The following is a 9,945-nucleotide window of genomic DNA, read 5'->3' as shown; positions in this document are numbered from 1 at the left end:
CCGGTGAGTTGGGGGGGGGGTAGGTAGCTCTGCAATGCAGGCGGGAGCTGATAAATTGGTGCACAAATCCAGCATTGAAGGCAATAGCTTTGATGCACGAGCGCCATTGAGGGCGTGCCTGGGCCATATCTGACAATGTCTTTAGCCATTGATGTGGCCGGTCTCGAGGTCCCCATCCAGGAAGACGGCTTTCACACTTCGCTGCCAAGTCATTTTTTGACCGCCTCTGGCTCTCTTCCACCCTTCACGTGGTTGTGCGAAAAGAGCCCATCGAGGAAGTTGGTCGACTGGCATACGCAACACGTGGCCAAGCCAGCACAACCTGTGCGGTGTGATTAGTTCATCTATCTAGGGTGAGTTATTTCTCCCGAATACCATTCGACTTGCTGAGTGCTCTGTATAGTCCCGCGAAATAGAAGAAAATCAACACAAGTATTGAAATATAGTTGGGAGGAGCAACCTGATACTCATTTTACTACTGTTGTATGGTAGACGACAAATTCTGGTAGCTTGGACACATCACTGTTCGATACCAATCAAATGACCAGAAGTTTGAGTTAAACTGTGTAGCTCACCGGCCTCAATTTACACTAAGACCTACTTGGAGGAGGAGGAGGACCGGGTCTTTGCTGGAGGTCCGGCGACAGATTCCCTCTGGCTGCAATCACAACTCTTCCCGACGCATCATCCGGCGCCAGGTGAAGCTGGCGTGAGAAGCTTCGTGGACTCGAAATACCAAAGAAATCGATGATCCAAAGAGTGCTAGAAATGTCCGCAAGCCGTTCCACTTGAATCAACTTCGACTGGTCTTCGGAAACTTCTTATCGGTGAAATAATCAGAGACCAAAATGACTCTCTGATATGCAACAAAGCACAACGTGTAGGCTACTGGGCACAGCATTTTGAACATCAATTCATCTGGCCACCTGCCACTTCGAATCCAGAATCCAGAAGGATGGACCGTGAGCATAGAGCTGCTTTCAATCTCAGAAGTGTCCGAATGAATTTCTCTACCTAAACATCATCGTGCTGCTGGTCCACTCACGTGCTCTTTTCAAGAATGACAGTGGGCTCTTGAGTCAGTGCCTGTTTAGCCTTTTAGGGTCTACCTGGGAAAAAAGACCGTCCAAGACAACTGGGGTGAATTGATTTTCAGAAACAGTACTCGTAGTGAATGTAACCACAGAGGTGTTATTTTGACTCCTGTTGTGACTAGGCTCCTGGCGTCACTGATTCCTCGTCGTTTTACGGTAGCATGCGAAACATTGACTCGTAAGAACCAAGCGGTATTTCGACCGGGCGCAGGCTGTGTTAACCATGTCTTCACACTCCGTCAGGTGTTAAAGCAACGCCTTATGCACAAACGACCCACAATCTTGGTATTTCTTGACTTCGAGAGTGCGTTCGATTCTGTCGATCGGTCAGTGTTGTTAGCTGCACTTGCTTCACAGGGTATACCCAAGAAGTTTGTGAACATACATACATCAATCGGCCAAATTTGTTTCCCACAGTTGTGGCGTCTGTTTCAAGCAGTCAGACTACATATGTCCCTGCTGTGGAATTCATCACTGCTCACTAACTTGCTACCATATTGAGGAGCACAACCAATATTCAGGAGCGTTTTATCGCGACCGCTGTATCGATTCGATGCGGAGCCGCTTCTCAAACGCCAACAGCCGCAGTCGCATGTTGGATATACTCCGTCGCGAGGCTGGTGCATCTAAAACCATTTATCGCGACACCGATGACTCACGCGTCTCTAACGGTCCGGAAGACAACGAATTTATTGAGTCGGAAGTTGGAGGTGATGATCGGGACCCATGCGAGCGGTGCGTTTCCACAGGACATCTCATTGTAATAACTCAGTTTCGCAAGTTCGGCTTCAGTGTATACCGACATCTACAGTTAGCTCTCAATGTTGAATTCATCAGTTCCCGAAGCTTTTCGTTGTTCGCATAAATATATTTACCTATTATTTCAATTGCTTTGACTTGGGAGAGATGGTTCAGTTGGTTAAAGAATGTAAACATCTAGCGGTTTTTTTTTCAGAACAACTACTTTCCCTTTCGATGATAGCATATTTCTGCTTCAAAGCGTGTCTGCTTTTAATGCTTAAATTTTTATTTCAGCCGCTAATCAATGGTTCGCGTCTCGACTGCGCTTTGTTGGAACCTGTACTTCTTCATTCGAAGTCGTAGTTTCTTGTCAGTGACTGGTGCTTCCGCAGCGCTACGTCACTTTTCCGTTTACTCAAAGCCTACTGAATTGCAATGTATGCAAGAACATTACCTGGATATGTGCAAGCGATGTGAAGGTGAGTTCAAGAAAATACAGGGTATCTTCGTGGTGTCTGATATAGCTGACAGGTTCGCGAGTTATTTCGCAACGTTTTTACCCCGTTGTTCTGGTAATAGCTCTTCCGGCCCCTGATTAGGCATAATGAACATTGTAGGGTATCACTGTCCCCGAATCGATATACAGCAGTCCTCATTGAATGTTAAGCAGCATGCTCCATTTTATAATTGTACATACACGGATTATTTACTATTATTATTATTGTTATAATCAGTATTTTATTTACGTACACGGATAACCCCTTCAGACTGTTAGGAGCATGATCGGTTTCATCAGTTGACGGTTCCATTTAGTTTTTCATCTCGGCTCCTACTATTGACTTCTTTGATATGGTTGTCTGTGCACCTTTTGTTTTCCAAACCCTTGCAACTTTATAATCAACTATTGTGTGAACGTAACACATTACTCATAAAGTTTCTGAAAACTCTTCAGTAGTCAACGATCAGTATCGCCCTTCTTATGGCTTTTTTGGGAGGGGCACTCCGTGTTTCGTTTACCTTTAGTTCTAATTAAACCCAAATTGGAAAGATTTCGACAACTACTCTAATTTTCACACAGCCCAACTGAATCCGGCTGAATTTCTCATCATAAATTAGAAATTCAGCTGGATTCAGTGGAGTCTTCCGTCAAAACCAAATTCGTTTTCATTTGAGAGTATTTGTCGGTAATTGGCCGTTTTTTGTGTTGTTTCGTTCAACTCATGTAATCTTCAACTTTCTCTCTTTTTGCTTCCGACAGATGGTCAGCTTTGTTTGTTATCCGTTTTACCGTTAAACCTGTTGACTTAGAGATGCCAACCGACGTCAGTAATAGATGGATGTGTACTGTTTTATGGTGTTCTTTACATCACTTTTCCCCGTTAGTTTCCTCGTAGATGAGTTTATATCAGCAACAGTTTTTCTCACACTGACAATTTCCCCTGAGTGCATGAATTATCCGTGCTAAATCTAATCAATGGGCCACTTTACTGATGCTTTTGTTTGTTCGAGGGTAGCTCTGCTTCGGTTTGTTCACCTCTGATGTTTTTGAGCCTGATGTTGCACACTTTAGTCTGGGCTTTGAACGTTGGTCAATGGCCTCCAATTTTATCACCCATGTTGGTGCTTGCAGCTCTTGTTCTCGTTTGCTGAATAAATAGGTGGTAGCAGTTCACTGACGCTGTAGATTTTATGCTTCACGATTTGGGTTAGCTTCAGAGGTTAAGCAGTTAGTGATTGGTGGAAAGGTACCCAATTTTTATTACTCTTGTCAAGATTTAGGCAACTTGGCAGCTCACATGACAGCTATCCGCCGGAAAGCTCTCTCAGTTGAAGAGCCAAGTCAAGTCAAGCCAACTGAATGGCCTTTTCATCCTAACTGGAAATCTTCCTCGGGTCACCCCTCACATATCTCGATAGAAATTAACCTGGAGTCACATGGACTGCCACAACCTAAACAGTCACTTAAGGGCTAGAGATCCAAGTTGTGTATCCGTTTTTGTTGGGGCGAGACGGCCCAAGTGGTTAGAGCGCGAATTTACTGACCGGAAGTACGTGGTTGTGGTTAGAGCGCGAATTTACTGACCGGAATGTACGTGGTTCGAACCCGACCTCTGCCTCTCGGCTTCGCCTGTCTAGGCTTGGGCGACCTGATAGTATCCCAGCCCTTGGGCGACCTGATAGTATCCCAGCCCTCGTGCAACCTTCGGGTAGCATGGCAGTTAGGCACCGAATGGATGCCACAGCTGAACGAACGACATTCTGGAATGATGTGAAGCATTAGATCAAATCAAGTGATAAATGGTATCAGCCGGGTTTGGAACAGTTCACTTTTCACAACATTGAATGATCCGCTCATTTGAGCGACTCTCTGAGTGCTCCTATGGTTGCCGATTTCAGTATCAATGAGGGAATAGTTGTTCCGAAATTTCGGCTTTTTCTGGCAACCGGTGAAACTATCATAGATCCCATCAGTAAAGCAGATATCTGTCATTCCGACGATGTGGTTCATTATGTGCCATTGCGCATCGTTTACTAATAGCCGGGCTCTACGAGGTAGGCGGTGCTCTGGTTTACGGAGTAAATATCCCGACCAGGGTAGCCTATGAGGCGTGTGCAACTCACCAAACGTGGAAAAGTTCATTTTTCCTAAAAGCCTCTGGCGTAATCCAATGTTCCTACCAGACCCGACCAATGCTTCGGAGGCACCTATGGTCGAACACGGACAACCTCCGTTTGTTCTCTGCGCGTAGAGGCCACGTATCAGATCCATGAAGCAGTATGGATGGGGATGCTGCAGTGTAACCTCTTCCGTTGATAGACATGAGAGTGGTTTTGTTTGCGGCAGCGATAGCGCGCAGAATGAAAGGGGACGTTAGACGCAGAAACCAAATGAAAACAAAGGAATATTGAGCTAGTGGTAAAAAATAACACCTGGTATTGTGGCATCACCTTTTTGGAAACTACTTCCAATCGTTGATTTGACAAGTCTTTGACACGACGGTGAACTTCCACTGGCCAAGCCAAGCCCCATTGTTATGCTTCCATGCTTCTTCAGGTCATGCGTTTACCTCATGGCTTCTGCCAGTCGGAGCCCGCCCCCGACGAACAGAGCACGGCGAGGCGATCAATCGCCTGATCTGTGAACCATATAACCAAGCTAGCGTAGTTGGTAGGGCCAAGTTAAGTCATCGATTGTATAGGCATCTTATTTGCTGCCGAGATTCATTAGTCACACTTCATATGCTAACCTGGCGTTACCACGACACAATTTCAATACTTCGAAGGCAGTGGTAGTCAAACACTAGTGATCTTTATCTTCGACGGACAATCGACAGGTTTCACACGCAGTGCCTCATTGCAGATCTTACCGGCGCCGACTCCAACAGTGATTAAGTTGAAGGAGAGTGAAACGAACTTTGTCGGCTTCGTTACTCACTCTGTCAGCAATGATGTCACTAGGCTTAAGCCTCCTACCCAGATAATTAAATTTGTCCATCGTCCGTAGTGTTTTTAATGCCATGACCAGCTTGGTGGCGCACTCGCCAATCTTGCAACGGCGGTTCGAGACACGTGCCAAGTCGCATGACGACGTTATTTAGATTAGGGTGCTACAACTGAACGATTTTTTCTCCAAGAAGAATTTCCATATCGAAAGTGGTAGACATAGCGAGGCTTCGTTCGACGGGTGGTTCGATTGTGAAGTTGAAAAGGAAAGATGAAAGTGTTGGTTAACATCGCCTACTTGCATATACGCCACCCAACCGTTGGTCTATTGGTGGAAAGACAGCATTTCTGCCTCTGCAATTATTGAAATTCTGGCCTCCTGGATGTAAAGCCTGTTTTGTCTTCGGTCTTCCATTACGAGGAACAGCCCAAATTTTTAACAACTCACAACAGGGACTTGCTGCCTTTAGGCTGCTTCCGTTTGGCATTTATAGCATGATTGTGCCGTGCGGAACGAAGCTTGAGCCAGTGTAGTTCATCAGAGGCATTACTGCACTCCTTCTGACTTCCACTCTATCGAACGGTGTATTTTTTATACACGAATGGTGTTAACATGGTCATTTCAATTGATTTCGACTAGACGGTACACACAACATGTTTTAGGCGATAAAACCCAACGGATCCAAGTGGTCGCAGAAGTCAAGTGACTAGATCATCTCCGCTTATCCATCAACCATGGAAGTTTTCCCCACCAACTGAGCTAACAAATCCCTAATGGCGAATCGATTTTTCCCAATCGACCCAAACTGTTACATCAGTGGTCATCTTGTAGTAGTCTCAGCAAGATACACGCTCACTGAACGAATGATGCTGTCTTTGTGTAGCTATTTTCGGATGAATTCCCGGCTAGCGAGCACGAAGAGAAGGATTCCTAAAGGCCTATGAGTGGTTTTGTTGGTTTGTCTACTGAATGTCCCGAACTTTCTGGCGGTTTGAACGGATGAAGGACCGTCACTGACGGCACATCTCCTACCTTTTAAAATAGTCGGAGCGATGTGGCTGTGGTGTTTCGGGTTTTAAAGTACGTTTTTACTCTTACGTTTTCGTTTCTGAAATGACGTACGCAAACTATCGGGATGGGTGCAGTAACCAATTTCGGAGCACCCTTCTACGATTCCACGGAGGACTTGATGTCTACAGCCCTACGTAATCTCTCAACAGCACAAGTACCGAGGGTAATGTAAACACAACAAAATTTACGATTATCGTTCCATACCTGTGGTGGATATGACCATACGTAACACTACGAGAGATCTTAGTCACTTCACCGTAGAATTCTATTTAGTTGTTTTGGCTGTTATTCACGTATCTTTACAGTGCACTACAGGGTCCTTTATTCGAACTTTTCCACTTGAAGGTAATGTATATCCTTTCTATTTCTTCGCAGTGAAAATTATTTTGATAAGAGTTGGTTCTTAAGGTATTTTCCTTTGGTTGTGCTATTTGTTCGGTGCATGTCAAGTGAGATACCAACTAAGGCTGATTCAGCTTGTGGATCTTGTTACAGCGATCGTCGACTAATTTGCATAATCCGACCACTCCTAAGTAGTCAAGATACCTTGTCTGATTGATCGCCGATCCTCTCGAAGGATCTGGTGATTGCCGCATCGTGGGCATCGTGCTTAAGGTAACTGTGTGATCACATCCCGAAAGGCTCAGCCACAAAATTGCTTTTATTCCATTCTTTAATCGTGGGACGGGTACTAGGGGTCGAACTCGACTTTGGTTAACAGTTCCGGACTGCTTCTATCCAGACTACCGCCTACCAGTTTGCGCAGCTGTTGAACTTGATTTTAGGTATGAATCTACCAGTTGTTGATCAGTCCGAACTGTGAATGTGCAGTGAGTGTTGCGTTCGGTCGATATAAAAATTAGGACGTGCACGTTCGATTCTATGCTGTGACGTGTAGATTCGAGCAGTAGTCGAATCCGGTAGCCCCATATTTCACTTAATATCCAGTGGTCTGGTTAGCGTATAGTTATACATTCTCTCTGGCTCTTAAACGAATAATTATGTTCCCCTGGTCATTTGAGCCTGATTATGTTGGAAAGCCGAATGCTTGCCTCAGCTAGTCTTTTCATCATCCTACCAGTGAAATGGGACTCTTCAACAGACGTTTCGTCCTTTAGGTGAAGCGAACCTATACTGGAAAGCTGAGCAACACTGCTCAGCTGTTTCACCAGCCTCCATGGAGATTCGTGACATACGTATTGCTGAGGATTCCCGCTGAGGATGAAGCAGCCGCGCATCTCTTTTCGGCCTTTCAGCATAGAGATACTTGACTTACAAGATGAAATCTCCACTGGAAATTCCAAAACCTCTTCATATTAACAACAATTAGTATTCTGACAGTGAAACTCCTACTCGGAAGGGACGTTATTATGACATGTTTTATGGGTTACTAAGGGGCAACGTTGATGTGCACCCAAATCTTGTTTTAATGACACAAATACCAGATTGGGTGGTGAATTCATAAGGAGCAAACGCTATGACCAATGATGGAATTTATGTGTATTTCACCATCTGACTATCTCAAAACGGGTAAAGACGAGATGTAGCGTCACCCAGCCTGCAATTATACAAATTACGTCACCTGTTTCGGTGTTGACCGGTTTCTCAAGCGACAATTTCCCATGCGGCTTTTGGACAAGTAAATCGCGACACTGATACGTGTGGAGTTTGTCTTGATGTACCATTTTCGCTTGACGTGTTGTCCGGACGCGGTACTTGAAACGGTCGTGATAACAGCACACGTTCAAAACACTGGAATTTATTGATGCGAGTTTGCCAGGGAAGCGTGATCTAGAACCGAGCCGCTTAATGGATCTTGTTAAAGTACTGATGCACATATGTAGTTTCAACATGCACGCAAAGTGAGCGGAAAAAGTGCTCCTCTTCAAATTTTACCCAAAACTTTTACCGCCAGAGTTCAATAGCCGCTGCAATCTTGGTTCAGTGCTTTTACTTGTTGATTTGATCGATGTTGGTTCCTTTCGAAGTTTTTCTTCCCCTACCATCGTTTTTCTCCACCCAACTACCTAGTGCGAGCAGTCGAACTGACACAAGTTGACCCGAATGCCGTGTTTGTCAATAACGAAGTGAAACTGAGCAATCTACAGATATTCGGATTTGACTTTGACCACACCTTGGCCACGTACACGAAGTCACTGGATGAATTTATTTTCAACGAAGCGCGTGATTGGATGGTTAAGCAATTGAAGGTAAGCTATCGGTTGCTCAGCTGATCGAAACTTTTTTTAAAAGTTGGCAATTCCATTGATGCAGTATGCAATGAATGGGGCCGTGAATCTGTTTCTAAAAAACCATTTTCGTAAATTATTTGCAAGTGAGACACTGTCTGCCAATGTGTTTTCTCATCAAACCGCAGTAGTTTATATCGTGGCTGAATTCGTAGGGTAACTTCTAAACTGGTTGTGGCTAATCTGTTTTTTACCCCTGACCTAGAGCTGTCACGTTATCGTGGTGCTCGTGGTGTTACAATGCTCCTGCGGGTTGCACTTACTGGGACGTCGTTCTTCAAAGGAAGATCAAAAGGATCAATCAATCAAAGAGTGGTGAGCCTTCATTGGCTTAATCGTATTCCAAGCCGACCCGTGGGGCAAACTCGTGCTGTTCTCTGCGAGAAGCGTGTAAAAATGCAGTGAGGTGTTTCTTTCAGCTTACTGGCGTTTGGATATTCACGATGACAGCTACGCTGGCTTTTCCTGGAGTAAGGACAAATCAGAAAACGTTGTCTCTTCGCATATCCCGACTGCGCGACGATATCCGCTTGCAATACGTTCGAATTGATTCAAACAACCAAGATTGGTTCTCTCCAAAAATCATCTGCTGTATGGAGCACATTTAGGGGTCACACGTCCTTACATTACTTCGTTGACTATCGAGCTAGGTAAGTCCTCCACAGTCAAGTGGCTCGGACTTTTTGGCTGCTGCCCCTCCCCTCAGGAAACCCTATCACCTGCTGCCCCGCGGGCCAGTGTTTCGAGTCTAGAGCGCTGGATGAGGTTCCTCAATCTCTTTGTAGCACATAAACAACCGCGATGAAAATTTCCACCTTGTCGTTTTTCACCTCTTTCTGCTGCTACCCGAATTTCTATCCGAAGGCCCAGTTAACCATCCTCCCACATGGCTGGTTTCAACACCCTCATCTTCAAACCCATCGATCAGTTAGCTTCTCGGACAGACACGCTATCCGAAATTTGGCCATGTCATTCCAGCACTGTCATCATTTCGAATACGTTTACAGAGTGTACTTTAGTTCATCATCATCATCTGAAAGTCCTCGGCGAACGAAGATAAGCCGGACTCGAAATCTTTCTCCCTTCCAGTATCGGTTAATGTTTCACCAGAAAGCCATCCAGAATCTGGTGGAGATGACCCGCTAGATCCGCCACGTCAAAGAACGGATTATTCTACTTGAATTCCGCAGACATGGACGCTCAATCTCTCAAGGGAAAAGCAACTGGTTAGTGTGCTTAGTTCCCACCTACAGACCGCTCCACTTGTGTGTCCGCGCAATCTGCCTCTGGCCAGCACGGCATCCCAATTTAATGTTTTTACTGCGTCTCTTGAAGTCAACTGTCT

At 45.2% G+C, this 9,945-nt stretch overlaps 2 protein-coding genes across 2 annotated transcripts in view; both read left to right on the top strand.

Moving 5' to 3' along the window:
- Positions 1-1,060: 1,060 nt before the first annotated feature.
- On the top strand, positions 1,061-1,959 carry T265_10118 (hypothetical protein; the record flags this gene model as incomplete). Its single annotated transcript, XM_009176394.1, has 3 exons — positions 1,061-1,066; positions 1,095-1,465; positions 1,512-1,959. 3 exons carry the CDS (start codon positions 1,061-1,063, stop codon positions 1,957-1,959), a joined length of 825 nt encoding a protein of 274 aa, XP_009174658.1.
- Positions 1,960-2,131: 172 nt separating this feature from the next.
- The window catches only part of T265_15055 (hypothetical protein), a gene marked incomplete at both ends in the record, with an annotated part of 50,931 nt that continues 43,117 nt past the window's right edge, over positions 2,132-9,945 (top strand). Inside the window, 2 exons of the mRNA XM_009176408.1 lie at positions 2,132-2,314; positions 8,383-8,561. Of these exons, the coding sequence (XP_009174672.1) occupies positions 2,140-2,314; positions 8,383-8,561 (354 nt within the window). The remainder of the gene's footprint in view (positions 2,315-8,382; positions 8,562-9,945) is intronic.

The sequence above is a fragment of the Opisthorchis viverrini genome (assembly GCF_000715545.1).
Source record: "Opisthorchis viverrini unplaced genomic scaffold opera_v5_343, whole genome shotgun sequence".
Lineage (NCBI taxonomy): Eukaryota > Metazoa > Platyhelminthes > Trematoda > Opisthorchiida > Opisthorchiidae > Opisthorchis > Opisthorchis viverrini.
The sequence above is the reverse complement of the archived record's forward strand: the minus strand, read 5'-3'. Positions and strand labels throughout refer to the sequence as shown.